This window comes from Myotis lucifugus, unplaced genomic scaffold (assembly GCF_000147115.1).
Source record: "Myotis lucifugus unplaced genomic scaffold, Myoluc2.0 scaffold_5, whole genome shotgun sequence".
Classification (NCBI taxonomy): Eukaryota; Metazoa; Chordata; class Mammalia; order Chiroptera; family Vespertilionidae; genus Myotis; species Myotis lucifugus.
Genome location: NW_005871053.1, coordinates 4,945,255 through 4,969,028, shown reverse-complemented (window position 1 = coordinate 4,969,028; position 23,774 = coordinate 4,945,255). Strand labels below are relative to the sequence as shown.

General features: G+C 39.7%; 1 protein-coding gene across 1 annotated transcript in view; it reads right to left on the bottom strand.

Moving 5' to 3' along the window:
* TTN (titin) overlaps window positions 1-23,774 on the bottom strand; it is a 278,603-nt gene that overhangs the window by 171,185 nt on the left and 83,644 nt on the right. Inside the window, 39 exon segments of the mRNA XM_023743428.1 lie at window positions 67-352; window positions 470-562; window positions 1,384-1,671; window positions 3,721-4,011; window positions 4,484-4,771; window positions 4,917-5,204; window positions 5,776-6,054; window positions 6,144-6,422; window positions 6,529-6,807; window positions 6,916-7,203; window positions 7,716-7,994; window positions 8,110-8,391; window positions 8,813-9,091; window positions 9,300-9,581; window positions 10,997-11,284; window positions 11,427-11,714; window positions 11,855-12,133; window positions 12,235-12,513; window positions 12,607-12,885; window positions 13,679-13,966; window positions 14,055-14,333; window positions 14,483-14,764; window positions 14,885-15,163; window positions 15,422-15,703; window positions 16,227-16,514; window positions 16,637-16,924; window positions 17,046-17,324; window positions 17,432-17,710; window positions 17,804-18,082; window positions 18,238-18,525; window positions 18,640-18,918; window positions 19,686-19,967; window positions 20,089-20,367; window positions 21,419-21,700; window positions 21,921-22,199; window positions 22,446-22,733; window positions 22,836-23,114; window positions 23,227-23,505; window positions 23,623-23,774. The exon segment at window positions 23,623-23,774 is cut by the window's right edge and continues 20 nt beyond it. Of these exon segments, the coding sequence (XP_023599196.1) occupies window positions 67-352; window positions 470-562; window positions 1,384-1,671; window positions 3,721-4,011; window positions 4,484-4,771; window positions 4,917-5,204; window positions 5,776-6,054; window positions 6,144-6,422; window positions 6,529-6,807; window positions 6,916-7,203; window positions 7,716-7,994; window positions 8,110-8,391; window positions 8,813-9,091; window positions 9,300-9,581; window positions 10,997-11,284; window positions 11,427-11,714; window positions 11,855-12,133; window positions 12,235-12,513; window positions 12,607-12,885; window positions 13,679-13,966; window positions 14,055-14,333; window positions 14,483-14,764; window positions 14,885-15,163; window positions 15,422-15,703; window positions 16,227-16,514; window positions 16,637-16,924; window positions 17,046-17,324; window positions 17,432-17,710; window positions 17,804-18,082; window positions 18,238-18,525; window positions 18,640-18,918; window positions 19,686-19,967; window positions 20,089-20,367; window positions 21,419-21,700; window positions 21,921-22,199; window positions 22,446-22,733; window positions 22,836-23,114; window positions 23,227-23,505; window positions 23,623-23,774 (10,704 nt within the window).

Here is a 23,774-nt window from a genome sequence, read left to right as displayed (position 1 = left end):
GATAGTCCATGCCTCTTGAGAGATCTCTTGTGAGTGGAAAATTATATCTTTTAAAATTAAACTTACTTTTTCAGCATTGCTCTAAGATCTCCTTCAATTTTCTCTTGCTTCTTCCTTTCGTCCACCTGCAGGTTGACATTACTTTCAATTTCGCCATGTTTATTAGATGCGACACATCGGTACAGGCCAGAATCGGTTTTTGTGGTGTCTCTGATCTCCAGCTTGGCCTCGTCGCCTTTCTGCAGGATGGAAACGCGACCTCCTGGGTTCAGTTGTCTCCATTTCCCTTTTGTCCATTTCACATTAGGGATTGGATCGCCGCCAACTTTTGCAATGAATGTTGCAGTGGTTTCTAAGGAGTAATGAAGACACATAAAAAACTTAATTTTCCAAAATCAGTTTTTCCAAAATTAAATCAGGAGTAAAATGTACAGAGTAAATGAAGCTGTATTTTTCAGGAAGTACTTACTTTCCACCACTCTGATACTCTGAGGTTCTGATACGAAGAAGAGTTTCCCGTCTACTGCTGCTTTCTTAGCTGTGGGGACGGCGGTTGGTTTGTCTAAAAAACACATTTACATGTTTTGTTATCACGATTACCTTAAGACTGTAAGGAATAATTGTCTTTGTAAAATAAGTTTTAGGAGTTTGGCAGAGTCAAAAACGTCATGCATTCTAGGACTCATTATATATGAGTGGATTACAGAAGATAAAGCAATTCCATATACATTTATAACTAGTTGTAGCTGTGGCATACAGGCTGAACTACAATCATATTAGTAGTATCAAATCTTATATTTCTAGATTTGGCTTTATTTTTTTTAAATATATTTTATTGATTTTTTTACAGAGAGGAAGGGAGAGAGATAGAGAGCTAGAGACATCGATGAGAGAGAAACATCGATCAGCCGCCTCCTGCACATCTCCCACTGGGGATGTGCCCACAACCCAGGTACATGCCCTTGACCGGAATCGAACCTGGGACCCCTCAGTCCGCAGGCCGACGCTCTATCCACTGAGCCAAACCGGTTTTGGCCTAGATTTGGTTTTATTATACAGATTTCTGCCAGGGCTATGACACCAGGGTACCTCATGTCACATCATTATCATTTTGGAACTTTACTTAATTTTACGCTCTTATACGGTGAAAAGAGGTTCAAGAAATACAATGTTGAACTTGGGGGAATTTCAGACAGATTTTATTGAAATTAGTTCCCATTAAATTATCTAATACTTCAATTATAATAAGGGGGCTATAAATTGCAAATGAGCAATAACTGATGTTTCTAAAAATCTAATTACGTTCTTACTTAAAATGCAAAAAGCAAATAAATGTAAGTAGCTGTTGGTTTAATCTGAATAATACTTTTGAGGCATCTGTACCTTTAATGGTCACTTTTGATTTGGAAGTGTCACTGCCAGCCACGTTGGAAGCTTTACATACATAATCGCCCGCATCTGCTTTGGCCACATCCTTGAGTTCCAGTACAGCAGTCCCACTAGCAAAGCTGAAGCTGCATCTGTCTGAAGACTTGACTTCCTTGCCAGCCTTCAGCCACTGGATCCTGATTGGCTCCGAACCCTGCACGTGGCAGCTGAGCTGCACGAATTCTCCTTCGCTCACTGTTACGGGACTAAGGTGCTGATCAAACACAGGTGGCTTCTTAGGCTCTGGAATTAAAAAGGCATTTTAAACATAAAATAAAAAGGACCACAAAAGGGGCATAAAGGCAAACAAGTATTAATTTCAGACAAGCAACAAGTTCTGCCTCTAACAGGTAGCACTGGTTGCTACGGTAGAACTGAATCACGTTCCTGATTGATTTCTCTTTGAAGTCAGTAGTTACATTTGTTGAATAAAAAAAAAATAAAGATTTAAAAACAAGCAAAGAACAGATACCATAAAGCAGGCCATAAATCACCCAAGCACTTGTGACCCGATTAAGCCCTGCAAACATTGCACTGGTGGTTATCATAACTGCTGTATACACAATTGATTCTCTCCAACCTGGGTACAGCTGCATTTTCACTGAACTCTAAAATCCTAGGGCTTATTGAGGAATTCTTTTAATCTAGATCAGTAATTACTTATTTTATTTACTTTATTTTATTTATATTTTGTTAATCCTCACCTGAGGATATTTTTCCACTGATTTTTTTTTGAGGGAGTGGAAGGCTGGGGACAGACAGAGAGAGAAACATTGACGTGAGAGACACACATAGATTGGTTGTCTCTTGCACGTGCCCCAACGGGGGCTAGAGATCGAGCCTGCAACAGAGGTACATGCCCTTGACCAGAATTGAACCTGGGACCCTTCAGTCCATAGGCCAACACTCTATCCACTGAGCCAAACCAGCTAAAGCTAGTAATTCTTGCTACCCTCTGGGAAAGAAAGTCAACATTGAGTAATCCATGAGCCCTGCATCTTAATATGTGATTTTCTCTGATGTTCATCTTTAGCTATTAAATGCTGAAAATCCAAACTTTGTCCAAAGGATTTAGGAGTTGAAGCAAATGAAAACCAATGAAGAAAATACGTAACATGATATGAAGTCCATGTAGAACTCAGCGTTATGCAATGATTTTATTCAGTGGTTCTGAGACCTACATATATGAATAAGGCAAAATTCACAACTGCAAAGATTAAAACTTCTGGTGTCTACTCTTTTTTTTTTTAAACTGTATAGATAAATACCTTCAGAATTCTATATAAAGTCTTATCTACTTAATGGCAAAAGCATCAGGAATGTAAATCATGAATATAAGCCACTGTCAATTACATATTTTACTAATGATGTTTTAAAACTAAACAAATGTAAATCCTATTAAATGAGTGATAAAATTTGAATTTTAAGACAACTCAAAACACACACCAAACAACTCAATTATATTAACCTATTAGTGATATTAACCTATATCTGTGTACCATTATATGGCCAATTACATCACCAGAGTCGTTAGTCAATTCCAAGCTGCTTTTAAGAGGTTAATTTGTAAAATGGTTTTGATGAATCTGCACCATAATCATCTGGGTTAATCCATTACGGGCAGAGGATCAGATCGAGATGATACCCTTAAACAATATAGTCTATCTTTGCCTCAAGCTATAACTATGTAATTAAATATGTCTTCCAGAATGAGATGCAGTAATATCATTCCACTCATCTATTTTTTCTTTGTAAGCAAATTTACTCTTTTATCTGGGATTAATGTTCATTTACAGGCTAAAAGCTTTCGGCAATATATGTCAAACAATAATCCTTTAGAAATATGTTTAGAAAAGAGAATGCTCCAGAATGTGACATAACTTATAATAAGCAAAGCTAATGCAGTATTCAATGATAAAAATATAAGAATATATCAAAATAAATGTGCTTCATAAAAATTTATATGCCATTTATGCATGAACTTCAAAGTAGACTTAGGCTTCTTACTGCATGAGAGAATTTTAGGATGGGATTTACTAGCTAAGATTTTTAGTCCAGCTACTATATGACCTCTTCTTAGGTCAGTCAAGCAATTAAATTACAAACAATATATATTTTAAGTAAACATCTGGAATTTTGGTAAGTCAATTAAATAATATATATTTATATTCATTACAACTGACTTGGTCGACAGAGTTGAAGAAGAAAAGCACACGTGAGAGGCATGCACACGACTATCTCATAGGCAGTGAAGAAAAACACAACAGTCTGGGGGCTGTGCGGATAACTAACCTTTGATGACAACGGAAGATGTACACAGAGCAGAGCCTGCATCATTCGACACTTTGCACGTGTACAAACCAGCATCGCCCATGCCCGCCTTCTTGACTTGCAGCAGCAGTATGTTGTTCTTGAATGTGATTTCATAGTTAGAAGTTGGATGTATCTCTACATTATTCTTGTACCAAGCCGCAGTGATAGGCTGGGAACCGGCCACACGGCCCTCAAGTTTGAAAGAATTCCCTTCTGTTTCTTCTACTGTCTCGGAGAGCTTTTTAGTGAAACTTGGTGGGGTTAGCCGCTCTGTAAGAAATTGAAAGCACATATGAAGTGGAATCCAGACGTAGTTATTACCATGAGGTTTTTCAAAAAAAAGAAATCATCTTTTTTCATTAAAATTCAATGCTGACCAACTAAATAGACAATATCAGTGTGTGTTCCTAAACATTTTAACCTCCTCCCAAAGCTTATTCTAAATTGTTAGCTGATTTAAGGGATAGAAAATAAGGATAACAAATGGCCATTAACACAACCAGATAGACTTAAAAATATAAAAGGGAGGTTGGTGTTAGGATTATGCAGAATATGTAAAATTTTAGAGAAATACAGATTTAAAGAGATCACTTGTTCTCTAGAGAAACCTATATCCTTTTAATCATTTTATGCCATTTGTTTAAAAATGTGTCCTTAATTACATTTGTCCTAAAAGCTGCACACTTAGCATAGAATGTATGATGATGACGTTTTGTTGGACCACATGCAAAATAAACCATACCTTTTATATTAAGCTGAGCTGTGCAGGAGTCCTTTCCCACCTCATTCACAGCATGGCAGGTGTACTGTCCAGAATCTCCCTTGTCTACTTTCAGAATTGTCAGGTGGGCAGTGTTTTCCAGGTAACTAATCTGGTAGTTGCCACCACTTCGTATCTCTCGGTTGTCCTTGGCCCAGCTGACCTTTATCGGCTGTGTCCCAGTAACGTGGCACTCAAAGTCCGCGCTGTCTCCCACCACAGCATCCACAGGGGCAATGTGGATGTCAAAGAAGGGTGGGTTCTTCCCCTCTGAGGAGAGCAGAAAGACAAGGTTTCAGGCTCCCTGTCCGGACCATCCCAGTTTACAGAAATCATGATGTTTTCGCCCTAATTTCGTACTTGATTATAAAACTTTTCATTACAGAAATAGAAAGAGGTTTAAGAATCCACAAACCTGTGAGAATGAGTCTGGCACTAGAAGAGGCAGACCCTATAGGATTTGTAGCTGTGCAGGAATACTGGCCTGCGAGGCTCCGGTCTGTTTTAAAAATGTTGAGGGTGGCTACCTTATCTAAAAAGGATGTTTGTACATTTGGGCCATCTTTCAATGGCTTGCCATCCTTATACCAAGACACGGAGAGGGGCTCTGATCCAGTTACGGCACATTCAAAAACAACCGGCAGCCCAACGGTTTCTTGAACATCTCTCAATTGTCGAGAAAACGACGGTGGAAGTTTTTGCTCTGTAAGAACAGAATTAAAGTATTAAACACTTCTGGATATTTTACTGAATGTTCCCACAAATATTGTTAGATAGATAATGCCGTTTCCCCATTTCTACAAATGCATCAGGAGGTGTTAACATTTCTATAATAAACTTGGACCCAAAGGAAAACATGCAAACTTTTGGAGCAAAAGTGTGTCACTCTTGAGGCCAGCCTAATGCACAGTAGGTGCAAAGCCAATAGGGAACTTGACCACTTAGGTACATCTCCAGGTATGCAGCAGGTCCTCCTACTTTTCAAGACTGCCTTCTAGCATTTTGAATGACACACACAGAGGGTGGGATTTTAAAAATATGGCCCCTCATGTTTCTTAAAGATTTAATTCTAGAGCCAAAGGACTACATGATCCTTCCAACTGAAGATTTAGTCATCTTATCTCTCTGGGAAGGCCATTAATTATAGGTAGAATTATATAAGCAGAAAATTTTGCATTTGGAAAGAATTTCCTAAAAAGAATGCTCTCATGAGATATTTTAAACCTAGTTCAAAAGAAATACAAATTCGTTCACTTCTGAAATATTTCAGTCACCTTGAACAGTAAGGAAAGTTGATGAAGAGACTTCTCCCACACTGTTTTCAGCTCTGCAGATATATTCTCCGCTGTCATGACTGCCAACCTGGTTGAAAACCAGTGTAGCAACATTGTTCCTGAAATGCATCTTGTAGGTGGCAGTGGGTCTCAGCTTTGTATCTCCTTTGTACCAGGACACCACAATTTCAGGGGTTCCAGCAAGTTGGCATTGTAAGGAGGCAGAATCTCCAACAGTCACCTTAACAGGCTCTAACTGCTTGACAAAATACGGTGGTTCTGCAGGCAAGAGAGATAATGAGTCATGAAGGAGACAGGCCAGCATGCTTATTTATATATAAAGGTAGGAATGTACAGTCATAACAAACCTAGGATCTGTATTTGTGCTGAACAGGAGTCTTTTCCCGAAGCATTTTCAATGTAGCAGTTGTATTGCCCCGAGTCCTCCACTGCGGTACTCGGGATTTCCAGGATTGAGGATTTTTCCGTTGTGGTTATATTACACCTCTGAGACGGAGCAATATTTATGCCATTTTTCTTCCATGTAACTGAAATGGCTGGAGTTCCAGTGTACGTGCCTTCCAGGATCAGGGCTTTTCCTTTCTCTATGCTGTAATCATTGAGCCTCTTCACAAATTTAGCTGGGGCTATAAACAAATTGGAGATGCGAAATCAAACACACATACATACAGATGTCGGCTCGTCTATTAAGTCATGTATGTTCACCGTGAAGGTGCGGGGCATCAGACAAACCTTTGACATGGAGACGTGTTGTGCAAGAAGCTTTGCCAGCTTCATTAGTGACTATGCAGGTGTATTCTCCACTTTGTGAGGTGTCCACATCAAACAGCTCCAGTTCAGCAACGGACTCTTCCAAAGACACATTGCACCTGTCCCCTGGCACTAGTTCGCTGCTGCCCTTGAACCAGCTGACACTGAAAGGAGGTGTCCCCTTTATGATGCTCGTGAAAGTTACGTTGGCTCCAGTCAAAACATCCATGGCATCAGGTTTCTGAACAAAAGATGGCGGTTCTAAACAAAAAAAGCACACGGCAGAAAAATTTAGTATTTTGATTGGCGATGACCAAATGCTTATAAGTTATGAAATGCAGTTCTGTTTTTACTGCATCCTTAACACACCTCTCACAGTCAAAGGAGCACTGCATTCATCAGAACCAGCCACATTCGTAGCTACACAGGTGTAGTCACCAGCATCTGATTCTTCCAGCATGTTCACAGTTAGAGCGCACGTGTTATCTGTCAGGGTGGTCTGGTATTTCCTTCCACTGCTGATCTCATTTCCCTCATGGAACCACGAGACAGAGATTGGAGGCGATCCATAGACTTTGCACTCCATTACAACTGAAGAACCAGATAGACCATTCGTTTCTTTCAATTTTCTTGTGAACGAAGGAGGAATAGTTCGGTCTAAATGTGATAAAAGTTAAACAAACAAGGGACATCAGTTATAAAATGATTTGAGAAGAGATTTACTGTCTTTTTGATTGGATAGACCTAGATCTCTTTGGCTCTTTTGCAAGGGTATCAAAAAAAAAGAATTCCCTATAGGGTTACACGATTGAAAGCCTTGAGGATCAGTGAGCAGGATGTGCTAGTTGACTTATTAGGGATGTTGGTCCTCTTTGCTGTGACTCATTATATGGTGAATTATTCAAGTGTAAGTGATATTAGAAGACCACTTTATCCTTTTTCAGGAATTCAGTTTCACTCCTATAATTCCGAGTTGTGAAATTTCTCAATGAGAAAGGGATATAACTTTTGAACTTGGTCTTCTAACTCTAGGTATGTTACCTCTGATTTTACTGATTCAGAGGATGTCAGACCATGTAATGCTGTAGAAGATGGATCTTCCCCTACATATATATGTCAATCAGGAACTACATTATAGTAACACTGCAACAAAAGCCTAACCAACCAACCTGACACTTGAACTGAGGCTGTGCAGCTGTCTTTGCCAACAGGGTTTTGCACCTCAAAGCTGTATACCCCACTGTCCCTGGGGGCTACGTTGATAATCTTAAGACCAGATACTTTGTTGAAGAAGCTTATTTTGTATTTGCTGTCACTTGTCAGTTCTTTTCCATCCTTAAACCACTTAGTACTGAGTTCAGGTGTGCCAGTGACTACGCATTCCAATGTACAGGTGTCTCCTGTGGTAACTTTTATGGATTCTGGTTTTTCCACAATTGCTGCAGGTTCTAAAACAAGATAAAATTGCATCCAAATTTTAAAATCAAATAGAAAAATGAAAGAAAATGTGGACACTGGTAAGTGTACACCATGTGTTCATTGTAACATCCTATTTGTACTGACCGAGAACGGACAGTGTAGCGAAGCACTCTTGCATTCCAGCATCATTTTTGATCTGACAGGTGTACTTTCCAGCATTGGCTATTTCTGCTCTTGAAAAATGTAGGGTTGCAGTATTTTCTGAATAAGAAATCCATATGTTGTCACTTTCTCTAACAATTTCCCCCTTATCTTTGAACCACACCACTGAAATTGGCTCAGCGCCTTCAATAGTGGTCTGCAGCTGGACTTCTTCACCAACGATGGTAGAAATGTCACTGAGCTTCTTCACAAATCTTGGTGGTGCTGATGAAAAAGAGGCATATTATTGATTTAAAATGTGTGGGATTAATGGCATTTCCCTTAATCATGAATGCTAGTAATCAAAGAAGTGATAATGTGTTGTTTCCATATTTTAAAATAAGAGGCATTCTTGGTGATTGTGAGCAGGGACACATTAGAGTTTGCAGTAAGAAGGAAGAGTTGAACGTTTTGTACTCTCCAGAATTATACATCAAATCAAAACCTATTGGAAAAATTGTTGAAGAGGATACTTGGTTCAATTTAGAAATGGGATGCACCCTAAACAAAAAGATTTGGAAAGGAAAAAAAAGGGAAAAGTAGAAGAGATAGCTAGTGATAAAGAACTGGACAACAGCTAAGGGGCCAACAAAGCATGAATATTTGAAGAGAAAGAGTAAGTATAAGAGAATGAAGTCACCCTAACCTTTCAGAGTGATAGAACCAATGCAAGTGTCACTCCCCACATCATTTGTGGCTTTGCATTGATATTCCCCAATGTCTGCAGTGTCGACATTCAGGATGTGAATACTTGTAAGGAAGTTCTCAGACATTATCTTGTACTTCTTGCCGCTCCTAAGTTCTCTCTTGTCTTTATGCCAAGAAACTTGAAATGGGGGAGTACCCTGAAGCTCACATTCAAGATGAACATCAGTTCCTTTCAGTGTCTCCATGGGATGAGGCTTTTTGCGGAAAATGGGCGGTTCTAAAATTGGAAGGTAATTCAGTTAGGAAAAAGGAAAGAAAAATTAGGATATATTCTGCAAGTATATAGTTACAAGTAAGATTCAGTTTTCTATTGTATTCTTTAAAAATTTTAAGACATCGATGGAAAGTCAAACAGGGTATTAAGAGGACAACTAGAGAGGAGGGGAGGCTACTGTGAAAAACACAAAAGAAGGGTAAGATCTGACCTTTAACTTTTAAGGAAGTGCTGCTGCTTGCACTGCCCGCTGCATTGCGGGCCTCACATGAGTAGTCGCCGCTGTCTTCAACACTGAGATGGTGCATTTCCAACACTGCCACTGAGTCAATGAATGACATTCTGAATTTACTGCTCTCTTGAATTTCAGTTTCATCTTTGTACCACGAAACTCTGATTTCTGGAGACCCTCCTATTTTACATTCGTATCTTGTCGATTCATCCTGCTTCACGATTCTTGAAGGTTCTAGCTTTTTAATGAACCTGGGTGGTTCTATGGAACCAAGAGGGAAAACATAAGGTAAGGGATGGAAAAGACACATATAACTCAAGATAAAGTAAAAAGAGGAATCTTTGCCAATCAGAGAGGTTTTTGAATACATTTATTTTTATAAGCACCCACATCAAATATTTTTGCAAAAGGAAGAAGGAAACACATTGATTCCTATTGTATAACCCTCTTCCCAATAAAGAATCACGTGTCTAGTACACGATCAGAGGCAGCGTGTGTATCTGTTGGTAGAAACACTATGAGGCTCATGGGGAATAAGAGAGTTTGATTACTTTCTGTGTGTAAATCAGTGGAGGACTGACTATTTCCTATGGTTGAAAAGACATCATTTATGTACCATAATAAGTCAGAATAGCAAATTGGGGTCAGCTATGCTAATATTTTTAAAGTGCCCCTTTCTCTTATAGGCTTTAGATATTTCTTCAACTTTCATAATTTCCCTTTGAAGTGGGGAGGGCAATACTTTCTTCATTAACTGAAGCAAAAAATTCAAGCTTAGGGAGATAAAGATGGTTAGTTAAATGCCATAGAGCAGGTGGGCTGCTTACTCTAATTCTATTTTATTTAAAGATATTTATAAACCACCACCATCATAAAACTCCTTAATAATGCTCTATGGGTTGACCAGCAGTCCACTGAGTGAAGTATTTAACTTCTGACAACAGCAGCCATGAACATACTATAGAAGGAAATGGCTGTCTTCCAAAATGTCAGATATTAATGTACCCCCCACCTGCCTGGCTTCCATCATCATCATCATCATCATCATCATCATCATCATCATTATTATTATATTTTTATTGGTTTCAGTGAAGAAGGGAGAGGGAGAGATAGATAGAAAATCAATGATGACAGAGAATCATTGATTGGCTGCCTCCTGCATGCCTCACAATGGGGATTGAGCCTGCAACTTGGGCATGTGCCCTGATGGGGAATTGAACCGTGACCTCCCGGTTCATAGGGTGACACTCAACTGCTGAGCCATGCCAGCTGGGCCTTCCATGATTATTTAAGTGGGGTCAATGGAGGACAAGCTATTGACATAATTAATCTGGACTCTCCTTGAAGAGCTTGAGAGTCTGGGGCTCTGCTGTCCCTTACTGGGACAAAATCCATTCATTTAATAACTATTGGGGAAAATAAGTCATTTGAGATAACTTCCTTCAAATTTTGATTTTCTTACAATTATGTGAAATTTTTTTGTTCACTCTCTCTCTGTCTATTTTTAGCTTTTAAAAATGGATTTTCAGTCCACTTTAATAAAAAAAATTTGATCCACATGATCACTTTTAATTACTTGACCATGATCCTAAACATAACTTTCAAGCACATTCTTCCTCTTATATTTTAAGATATTGAAAATGGTAGAGACCATGCTACTTTACTCAAGCGAGTACCTTGTACACCCAGATGAGCAGAACAAGAGTCTTTTCCAGCTGCGTTGCTCGCGTAGCAGGTATACTGCCCAGCGTCACCTTTGCCTACTTTGAGAACTGTCAGAGTGGCAGTATTTTCAACCAAAGTCATCTTGTAGTTGCCTCCAGGGCGAATCTCTCGGTTATCTTTGGCCCAAGTGATTTTGATTGGTGCAGTTCCAGTTACATGACATTTAAAAGACCCACTTTCTCCAAGAGCAAGATCTACTGACACAGGCTTTAGATCAAAGAAAGGAGGCACTTCATGCTCTAAAAAGAATGAAGACCAACACGGTGACTTCAGTTTTCCTGCTCCCTGACACAGAGCAGAAACAAAGCGGCACCAGAGTTTGGTGGCCCGGAGCAGTGAAGCTCCTTAACCATGCGGAGGGTAATGTGATGAGCTACTCACCTGAGAGAATGAGCTTAGCACTGGATGAAGCAGTCCCAAGAGGATTAGAAGCTGAGCAATTGTACTGACCAACGTGGCTCTGGTCAGTTTGTAAAATCTGGAGAGTTGCTACATTATGAACAAAAGATGTTTGCAAATTAGAATCATCTTTCAAAAGCACCCCATCTTTGTACCAGGACACTTGAAGGGGTTCTGAGCCATTGATGCGACATTCAAAGGCAACTGGGAAGCCAAGAGTCTCGTGGACGTCCTTCAGTTTTCTTGCAAAAGTAGGTGGAAGTTTGCGGTCTGTAAAGAAATTACAGATAGACCTTATTTACAAGACAGAGTATATCTACAACATATTTCAGTCCATTAAAATTTTGATGTTTTTAAGAAAATGGATTTGTCAGCGCACAGCAAGACTTATTAAGCAAAACCATCATCACCTTTGATAACAAGCACAGCTGAAGAAGCAACTGCCCCCACACTGTTTTCTGCCTTGCACGTGTACTCTCCCACGTCACTATGGTCCACCTTGTTGATTACTAAGGAGGCAATGTTATTTTTGAATTGCATTTTGTATGCAGGAGCAGATCGTAGCTTTGTGTGTTCTTTATACCAAGAAATTCTAATTTCTGGGGTTCCATCCACTTTACACTGCAAAGTTGTAGGTTCTCCAATGGCTGCTTCCACATGTTCCAGAGGTTCAATAAAATAAGGTGGTTCTAAGGTACAAAGAGTGGTAGTCAATCAATCATGCTAACTAACAGAGGATTTTTAAGAGCAAGAAAAGAGAGCAATTAAAAAGAGGTAGCTGTCAACACACCTAAGACAGACACCAGAGCTTCACAAATATCTTGACCGGCCTCATTTTCTATCAGGCAACTGTATTGTGCATAATCCTCTACCGTGCTGTCGAGAATTTCCAGTATGGTAGATTTTTCTGTCATAGTAACACTGCAATTCGGAGACTGTACAAGAGGAGACTCATTCTTCATCCAGCTCACCGAGATGGGAGGCGTGCCGGTATATGTGGCCTCAAGAACTATGGGACTTCCTGTCTCAACACTGAAATCAGCCAATCTTTTCACAAAGGTGGCTGGCTCTATAAGGAGAAAATATGAGGGTAAAATTGACGTCTTCAAATGAAGACTTAGAAAAAATTTAAAAGATACACGAATTGGAGTGCAGAGCAAACCTTTCACAAAAAGATGTGTGGTACAGGAAGCACTGCCAGCATCATTAGTAACGAGGCAAGAATAGTCTCCACTCTGCAATGGCTCCACCTCAAACAACTCCAGTTCCGTGACAGAATCTTCCAGAGAGATGGTGCAGGATTCCCCTGATACTAGCTCCCTGCTGCCTTTAAACCATTTGACCTTGAAAGGAGGGGTGCCTCTAATGACACTGGTGAATGTGACACTCATTCCAGGTAAAACTTCCACAGAATCCGGGGTTTGTGCAAAAGATGGTGGTTCTAGATACCCCAGGGGGAGGGGAAGAGCAAGAGAAAAAGAGAAATCCAAGTGTGAGAGGTGCTTTTGCTATTTGAAGAAAAGGGAGCCAATTAGTGTTTTGGGGAATTTATCCGAAGAAACCCAAAATACTAATTCAAAAGAAAATACGCATCCTATGTTCACTGCAGCATTATTTACAATAGTCAAGATCTGGAAGCAGCCCAAGTGTCCATCAGCAGAGGAGTGGATAAAAAAAGCTGTGGCACATTTACACAATGGAATACTACTCTACCATAAAAAGGAAGACAATTTTACCCTTTGTGACAGCATGGATACAATGCATGGATACAAAGCATGGATACAAAGCATGGATGGACCTGGAGAACATTTTGCTAAAATGTTTCAGAGAGAGAGACAGGTACAATATGATTTCACTCATATATGGAATTTAATGAACAAACTGAACTACCGAGCAAAATGGAGACAGACTCATAGAGGGAAGACAGACAGCTATGGTGGTGGTGGTGGTGAGATGGTCAGGGGGAATGAGCAAAAAAGAAAGCAAAAAGAGAAAAAACTCAGGGACTCAGACAACAGTGTGGTGACTGTAGGGGGAGGGGATGGATGGAGGTGCAAGAGGGAATAGAGGGGATAAATGGTGATGAAAAACATAAAATAAAATAATAATTTTAAGAAAAGAAAAGAGAGCCAAGACTAATAAATGAAGATGAAATAAAGAAATCCCATGCGAGGCAGGCACCGAGTCACGTGGAAGAGACTTAAGAAGCGGCAGCCTGATCCTTGCACACTGACCTTGCACAGTCAGGACTGCCGAGCACTCCTCAGAACCAGCCACGTTGGCAGCCACACACGTGTATGTGCCTGCGTCGGAAGGCTCCAGCAAGCTCAGATTCAAAGTACAGACATTTTCCGAAAAGCTGGACTGGCATTTAGGCCCACTAACGATCTCATTTCCATCCTGAAACCAGCCAACAGAGATTGGGGCCGAGCCAGAGACTCGGCACTCCAAAACCACTGAGGCCCCCAGGGTGGCGTTCGTGTCTTTCAGCTTGCGGATGAAGGAAGGAGGCACAACTCGATCTATGTGGAGAAGGGCAGTTTTCTGTTTAAAGAGAAGCTTTATTTTCCAGGAAACACTATATAACCATAAACACCTCCTACGACTTACCGGAAATGTGAACAGATACAGTGCAGTTACTTTTACCAACACTGTTTTTCACTTCAAAGCTGTATAACCCCCTGTCACTCATTTCTGCACAGGGGATCTTAAGTGAAGCCACTTTGTTGATGAACGTAATGTGATGTTTGCTGTCTGCAGATAATTCTCTTCCATCTTTGAACCACTTGGTTGAAAGTTCTGGTGATCCAGCCACTACACACTCTAATGCAAAAGGATTTCCTGTAGTGACAGTCATGGGTTCTGGCTTCTCTACGATTCTGGCTGGTTCTAAAAGATGAAGTATAATTACATTGAAAATAAACTCACCGTACAAACTACACATATAATCAATATTGGGGAAGAGTAATATTTGTAGAAAATGATCATGGGTCAATGAACCTGATTTCCCCCTTCTCAGGCTATACTTTGTTACTAACCTAGTACAGTCAAGACGGCGGAACATTCTTTCATTCCAGCGTCATTTTTGATTTGGCACACGTATTTTCCGGCATTAGATGCTTCTGGGCTACTAAGTTGTAGGGTTGCGATGTTATCAACAAATGAAATCCTCGTGTTTTCACTCTCTCTGATGACTTCACCTCTATCTTTCAGCCAGACAACAGAAATGGGCTGGAAGCCTTCCACTACAGCCCGTAACTCGACAGCATCCCCAACAAGGGTTGAGGTGTCACTCAGCTTTTTCACAAATCGTGGAGGTTCTAATGAAAGAAATTTGTGGTTTAGGGGAAAAAAATGAGAATCATACCCATATAAATTATTGGTCAAGCAAGAAAAGATGAAAGGAGGAGACATACATGTTCGTGCCCAGATATACAAACCTCTGAACTTGACAGTGCAGACACACGTGTCACTTCCCACCTCGTTAGTAGCTTTGCAGTGATATTCTCCTACATCAGAGGCTTCAAGATTAAGGATATGGAGACTCGTGTCAAAATTTTTTGAAGTAATTTTAAATTTCTTGCTGCTTCGAACTTGCTTCCGGTCTTTAACCCATATCACTTCAAATGGGGGTGTTCCCGAAATTTCACATTGTAAGATGACATCAGAACCTTTAAGGGCTCCTACTGGAGCAGGCTTCTGGGTGAAAACAGGAGGTGCTACCAGGGGGAAAAAAGATAAACAATAAAAACATTTGCGTACTAAAAAGGAAAAACAAATTAGAATCTACACTCATTAAGAATGACTGGTGTGACCATATAACAATATGCTAACTTAAGAAATGACAATTCATAAAAACTAGTTTAAGAACTGCAAGCAAATACTCTTAACTAGCCTTGCTACTTTGGAGTTCATAACATTCCTGAGCAGGAATGGAAATCAGATGGGAATGAGGAAAGTAGTTCAGTGTGTCTAACCTTTAACGGTCAGCGCTGTGCTGCAGCTGGCGTCTCCCACACCGTTATGAGCTTCACAGATATAGTCTCCGCTGTCCTCAGCACTGGCCTCATTGATGGTGAGCAACGCCACGGAATTAACAAAGGACATGCTGTATTTCCAACTTTCGTGAAGCTCACTGTCATTTCGGAACCACAGAACTTTGATTTCTGGGGAACCACTTATTTTACATTCCAGTTGGATGGATTCTCCCTGCTTTGCAACTTTTGAAGCTTCTAATTTCTTAACAAACTTTGGAGGTTCTAGTAAATCAAAGGAAAAAAAATAACATGTTTGTAGTTGAAGACCCTGTAAGTGCGTATTTAAACTGGTTTAGTAAGAATATCCTTCCTGAGAATTTTGTGGTGAAATAAGTTGCATTATCTATATTTTTAAAGAGAATTAAATTGATAAGTTTATTTTGTAGTTTGAATTTATAAGTTAAAACATACAAGTTAATGTATTATAGAAATGCTTGACTAAAGTTTAGTAATGATAAATCAGAATGCTATGGAACAGGAAAGAACGGAAAAAGAGAATGGATAGTTGAAACAACATTTAACAAATATCAATTAAACAGCACTTATTGGTAGGATTAGACTTACCAATACACTAACTTAAAGAACAATATAAAGAGAAAACAGAAATTTGATTAATGTTACCTCCAACACAAATATACAAATTGTGACATGATCCAGTTAATTTATCCCCAAAATTTAAAAACTAAAGAAACCTTTACACAAACAGGGGAAAGAAAAAACATGGGTAAATGCCACATAATGATACCTTTTACACTGAGTTGAGCTGAGCACATGTCTTTGCCAACATCATTGGTTGCTTGGCAAGTATACTGACCGGAATCGCCTTTGCCTACTTTAAGAATTCTCAAATGGGGAGTGTTTCCCACACATGTGATCGTATAATTTCCTCCAGGACGGATCTCCTTGTTATCTTTTGACCAAGTGATTCGCATTGGTTGAGCGCCAGTAACATGACACTCAAAGTCAGCACTTTCCCCAGCAATAACATCTATAGATACAGGCTTGATGTCAAAGAAGGGAGATTTCTTAGGTTCTAGAAGATGAGGAGAAAAGGCAAAATGTGTTTGTTTTTTGCTTTTGTCATTGGCCATTTCTACTTTGACAATGAGCAAATGGTAACGGTTTGCAAAGAGAAAGATTGACATAAGAACACACCTCTTGCTGTCAGTCTAGCACTAGAAGATGCTGTTCCAAGTGGATTGGAAGCTGAGCAAGAGTACTGGCCAGAGTGACTCAAGTCAGTCTGCAAAATCTTCAAAGTTGCCACATTATCTACAAAGGATGTCTGTAGATTTTCATCGTCTCGCAAAAGTACCCCATCTCTATACCAGCTCACTTGGATGGGTGCAGAGCCATTTAATCGACAAGTGAGTGTAACTGGTAACCCAACAGTTTGTTCAATGTCCTTTAATTGTCTTGCAAAGGAAGGTGGGAGTTGACGCTCTGTAGGAAGACAAGTGATACTTGAGGCATTAATTGATGAAATGAAAATTCCCTTATAAAGATAAAAGAGTTAAGATAAGGAAAAAAGACATTTGTTAATTTCTAAAAATAACATCATCACCTTGAATTCTGAAGACAGTCTGAGAAGAAGCAGTTCCTATGCTATTTTCTGCCTTACATGTGTACTCTCCACTGTCATTGAGATTCACTTTATTAAAAACAAGTGTGGCCACATTGTTTGTAAAGTAGGTCCTATATTCAGGAGTTGGCCGTAACTTGGTGTCTCCCTTGTACCAAGACACTGTAATTTCTGGTGTCCCAGCAACTTGGCACTGTAAAGAAACCGAATCTCCAACGGCTGCCTCCAGAGGTTCCAGTTCCGTAACAAAATAAGGTGGTTCTAAAGAAGAAAGGCTCACATTAGCAACTGGAATGAAAGAAAACCAAACAAACCATGCTTCCTGGTAGATGAATGCTGATCAGTGAAGACAGAATAAGACAACACACCTAATGTAGACACCAGAGCTTTGCAAACATCCCTTCCTGCCTCGTTTTCAATCTCGCAGGAATACTCTCCTGCGTCTCCTTTTGTGCTATTCAGAATTTCCAGGATGCAAGTCTTCTCTGTTGTGACTACGTTGCATTTTTCAGATGGGGTTATGGGAACACCACCCTTTTTCCATGTAACTGAAATGGGAAGTGTTCCAGTGTAGGTGCTCTCCAGAATGATGGACTTTCCTGGTTCTACAGAGTGATCGCTTAATTTCTTCACAAATGCAGCAGGTTCTGGTGAGTGACAAAGCACAGCAGTTAAACACAGTAAAAATACAAAGATATCAGTGTACAGAAAACAGGAAGAACAAATGCACTTGAGCAAACCTTTAACAAAAAGACGAGTGGTGCAGGATGTTTGGCCAGCACCGTTAGAAACCACACAGGTGTATTCCCCACTCTGAGATAGGTCGACATTAAATAATTCCAGTTCCGCTACAGTGTCTTCAAAATAGATGTTGCACCTGTCTCCTTTCACCAGTTCTCTGGCACCTCTGAACCAGCCAACCTTGAATGGAGGGGTTCCTCTGATAACACTTGTGAAGGTGACATTTTTGCCTGGTAGTACTTCCATAGGTTCAGGTTCCTTCACAAAAGAGGGTGATTCTACATAGACATGGAGGACAATGAAAAGATCCTGTAAGCTTCTAACTTAAGTGCAATTCTGAATAAAAAAAGAAGAGCACTTTCAAATGTGTGTCAACCTATATGTGCACCCAAAGAGGAATTTGTAAGAAAGGGTTTGAGTGTCAAACACTGACCTTGTACAGTCAACACTGCACGACATTCGTCAGACCCAGCGACATTAGCAGCCACACATGTGTAATTGCCCATATCTGACATGTCCAGAGAATTCAGCTGCAATGTGCAGACATTATCTGAAAATGTGGTTTGGTACTTCGCTCCACTGACAATCTTAGTTTTCTCATGGAACCAGGCAACAGAGATAGGCGATGATCCGGCTACTTTGCATTCCAAGATGCAAGAAGTCCCCAGCACCCCACCAGTATCTTTCAGTCTCCGTGTGAAAGAGGGAGGAACCATTCGGTCTGTGTGAGGAAAGGCGAGAGATGCGTCATGATTTGGAAGAATAGAAGACTCTTGAGAGAAGAAAATTTGAAAGGAATTTGCATGAGCAATGGGAGGAGTACATCGGCACTAACCTGAGACATCGACCACAGCTGTGCAGCTGCTTTTTCCAACATTATTTTGAACCTGGAAAGTATATGTGCCTGCATCTTGCCTTTCAACGGAGAGAATCTTTAAGGAAGAGACTTTGTTGTAGAAGCTAAATTTGTGTTTTTGGCTGCTGGTCAACAGCTTTCCATCCTTGTACCATTCGACTGAGAGTTCAGGAGTGCCAGCCACCTTACACTCTAGAGTGCATGTTTCCCCTACAGTCACTGTCATGGGTCCTGCCTTCTCAACAATGACTGCAGGCTCTGAAATAAAATTCAATAGTCATCTGTCAAGGTCTGGTAGAGGTATCTCTACTATCTTGATGTCTACTTTCAGATTCACTAAGATTGTCTATTCCAATGAGATGCTTATGTGAGGGCTCTCTCTCTAGATTCAAAATGTGATTTCACACTGTCATGAGTTATTATTGTAGGAGGTATTATTAAGAAATACGTTTGTGCACTAGTTAATTTCCAAAACAATTCAGATAATGTAGATTAGAATATGTACATTGATTTGCACTTGACATTGAAAGCAAAGGCTACATGTTATTTTTGATTACTTGGTATTTTTGCTCTACTTTCAGGTACAAAAGACAGATTTTTGGAAGTTGTCATTCAAACAATTAAAAATTGAAATTTAACATGCCCAATGATGAAAGCGGCAGGTTTTTCTATCACTTTGATCTTTGCTGTTCTTGCCAGCTTTAACAACTAGTACTTGGGAAACAAAATGTCATGCTGGACTTATAATTTTTTTTTTACAAGTAACTAAAGATAGTCATGATTATATCTGCTAATCCAGCAAGAAATATAGTAAGTAAAAAGTAAAACAGATGGCTATTTTTTTGTTAGAATCACAGAGTTTTGGAAGATTTATTAGATTCCTTAAACCTTTCAAATAGATGAGGGTGGATAATATAGCTCTAGGAGAAATTCTGAGAAGGAGATTCTACCAGTAACACTTAGTAACTCTCTCAGCATTTGGCACCCCTTTCTATCAGGGGATTATTGTACCATATTGTACCAACCTAGAACAGTCAATGTGGCCATGTTCTCCCTCATTCCACCATCATTCTTGATTTGGCAGATATACTTCCCAGCATTAGCTGGTTCTGCTTTTGCAAACTGTAGAGTTGCAACATTTTCCACAAATGTAATTCTGATGTTTTCACTTTCTCTAATCACTTCTTCCTTCTCTTTAAGCCACTGGACAGAAATAGGCTGGACGCCTTCTATAGTTGCTTGTAACTCAGCAGGCTCCCCAGCTACAACGGTGAGGCTGTTCAGTTTGGAAACAAATCTTGGTGGTTCTGAACATGGAAAGATGGATGGAGATTGTTCAAAAGGTCGTCCAGATAATGGAACAGAGAAAAAAAAATAAGCATTTTGCACATTCCTGCCATTTCTGCCACAAGCAGGAAATATGCTTACCTTTTAATTTTACAGTGCAAATGCAAGTGTCGCTTCCCACTTCATTCTGTGCTTTGCAGTGGTATTCACCAATGTCTGAAGTTTCGACATTGAGAATGTGAATACTTGCATGGAAGTTTTTGGATGCAATCTTGTATTTCTTGCTACTCCGGAGTTGCCGCTTGTCTTTGTACCACACCACCTCAAATGGTGGTGTTCCTGAGAGTTCACACTCAAGACTAACTTCAGTATTTTTAAGGGTTTCTACTACAGGAGGGAAGCTGCTAAAGACAGGTGGTTCTGTAAAAAACAAGAGTTTCTTATGAATTGGGCTATTTAATTTCATAGAATATTTTTATTTTTTTGTTTTTAAATTGGAAGAGTCAAGATACTATAATGGGGAAGTGGTGTCAAGCGCTACTGCTTGTAGTGAGGATAACAGCTTCAGAGTGGCCATTAGCCTTTATAAAATCACTCAACTTCATTGGCAGAGAACCTAACTGTCCTTACTAAGCAGTTCAACACTCTGTCTACTCCATCTTACTTATTTATCTTGGACTATAAAGGTTGATGTGCAAATTGTAAAAATCTAATCAAAAGAGAAAAACACAACTAAACAAAGCCAAAACCCCAATTATATTCATTAATATGATTTGCATGAAGTATGGAATCCTGACTTCAGGAATAAACTTTTGTATACGATCTACAACTGAGAGACTCGGAAGCTAGTGATCTGAGTCTTTTGCTTCAAAAAATGGTTACTGCATTAACCATAACATAAAAAAATGTGGACTTTGTGACAAAAATATTGGAAAATGGCAGTAGAAAATACTAGTATTATTTGCACCAACGTATAGTGATATAATTTTATAAAAATATGAACTAATTCTTGAGAGAAAAGAATATATAATTGTTCTGTTTTAAATATAAGGTTAAAACCTATATTGCTTGCATCTTGTATACCAGTAGTAAATATTCCTTGTTATTAATGGTAAATATTATACTGAGGATGATATATTTACAAATTGATTAAAGGCAAAATTAATTTTAAAATGCCTACTTTGGTGTTTTTGCATGTTTTTGAAACATCAAATTTGAACTCCTTGGCTAATGTGTTGCGATTATCAGAATTATGGCATTGAAATAACCAAAAATTATCTCAGAATGATTGGCTGCATGTAAGTAAACCTTAAGAAGAAATAACATTTAAGAAGGGAAATAATACCAGTTTGGGAAAATATTCTATGAGCTCAAATGGAAGCTAAAGTGACGGTAAAGGAATAAAGAGCTATGATACCCAGGGGTGAAGAAGGTAAGTTTCAGGTAATGAACAGAAGGAAGAGATCTCTACCTTTTACTATAACCTTGGTACTGCAGCTTGTGCTGCCAGCAGGATTCTGAGCCTCACAAATGAAATCCCCACCATCCTCGGTACCAAGATTGTTCATCTGTATGACGGCCACTGAGTCAATGAAAGTCATCCTGTATTTATCACTGGCTGGGAGTTCATGTTCATTTCTGTACCACACAACTCTGATTTCTGGGGATCCAGTGATCTTGCATTCAAGTCGTGCTGAGTCACCTGCTTTCACTATTTTGGATGCTTCTAATTTTTTTACAAACTTGGGTGGTTCTAGAGAGTGAAAGAAAGAGATTATGAGAAAACAGATACAAATAACAAGAGTTCAATCAGGTAGTATGTTGAAAAGAGCAAAACACATGACCAATGCCTGGCAGATACAGTGTACTGTGTTAGAAAGAAGGGTACTCTCTTGAATGGGTAGATGCACTGTGACAGATCACAGAAAGGACCACAGGTTAGACAGAAACATAAAACAATCAAACCTGCACACCTGTCACAAGCAACATTGTCGTACAAGAGTCGCTACCAACATCATTGGTAACTTGGCAAGTATATTGTCCTGTCTTGGAAGCATCCACTGAGTAGAGATTTAAGAAGCTAGTTGACCCTTCTAAGCCAATGAAGCATTTAGGTCCAGGGGCAAGTTCCACATCATCCTTAAACCACTTTATTTTGAATGGTGGTGTTCCTTTTAGAACTGCTTTAAATTCCACTGCAGAATCAGGTATGGCTTGTTGGCGCCCAGGTTTCACTAGGAAGCTTGGTGGTTCTACAGGTTATTAAGAGAAACATATTAAATTAAACCCCTTTAGTTCAATTATTTTGACAGTTTTATGGACATATAAGAAAACCTTATTGAAAAGAGGTAATGACTGAATATTTCTTGAACTCAATACATACATATCTAAAGAAACAGAATTATTGAGACTCTTAGCTCTAAAGGACACAAGGTAAGAGTGATACACTTTAAAAGCAATTACAAAGAAGAATCAAGAAGAGGTAAAGAAATCCCAACCTTTCACAGTTAAGATGCCACTGCATGCATCATCCCCTGCGACATTTGAGACCTTGCATGTGTAATTCGCAGTGTCTTCTAATTCCAGGTTGTAAACTTCCAGGGCCACGGTGTTCTCGTGACAGACAAGTCTGTATTTTGCACTTGTAGATATTTCTTTTCCATCCTTAAACCACTGAGCACTAATGGGAAGTGAGCCAGAAACCTTGCACTCCATATGAATAGAAGAGCCCAGAACTTTATCCATTTTGGTTAATTTTTTGGTGAACGATGGAGGGATATTTTGATCTGTCCAATGCAAACAGCAAAACACATTCATTAATATGTTGCCAGTTGTTTACAAAGGACATAATATAAATAACAGAAGCCGGCTGGGGCCAAGGTACCAACCTAGCACATTCAGGTAGGCATCACAGCTACTGCTTCCAAAGTCATTTTCCACCTTGAAAGTATACTGACCACTGTCTTGCTTCATTACCGACTGAATCCTAAAACTGGCCACGTTATTTTCAAAACTCATCGTAAAATATCTACTGGGCACAATTTGCTTCCCATCTTTAAGCCATTTCACTTTGAGTTCTGGTGTTCCAGCCACAACACACTCCAAGGTCACTGGGTCTTTCTCAGTGACATCAACGGATTTAGCCTTCTCTAGGATTTGAGCAGGCTCTGTAGCAAGAATTAAAACGTGGATGAGTTGCACTGACAATTCCACCAGAGATAGGGCATGATTATGAAAGGGTCTCCACAGACTAACTCCCAAAGGGAATAGCTTACAAACCTTGTACTAAAAGGAAAGCATAACACCTCTCAACTCCTGACTCGTTCTTGGCTTGACACGTGTACCTCCCGCTGTGCCCGTTATCCACAGCTCTGATTTGAAGTGTGGCCACATTATTCACAAAGGAAATATGAACGTTATCATCTTCGTCAAGGATCTGATCATCCTTCAGCCAGGTTATGGAAATGGGAGGAGAGCCTGCCACGGTGCTCTGAAAAGTGGCAGAACTTTTCAAAACAGTAGTGATGTTTTCTATCTTCTTCGTGAACGATGGTGGTTCTGTGATTAGACAGTGTGAAAAGAAGAGGCATATTTGAACTCCTACCCATCATCACAAAATTAAAGAGTACTGCAGAATTTTTCTTGGGCAGCCTGCTTCTTGTGAGTGTAACTGACCTTTGAGGGAGACTCTAGCATTGCCAGAGCAGCTGCCGCCTTCATTGGACACAATGCACTGGTATTCCCCAGTGTCTGAGGGGTCGCACTTGGTTATGTGCAGATTAAACACCGACACTCTGTCAGTCAGGGTATACTTTTTGCTGCTTCGA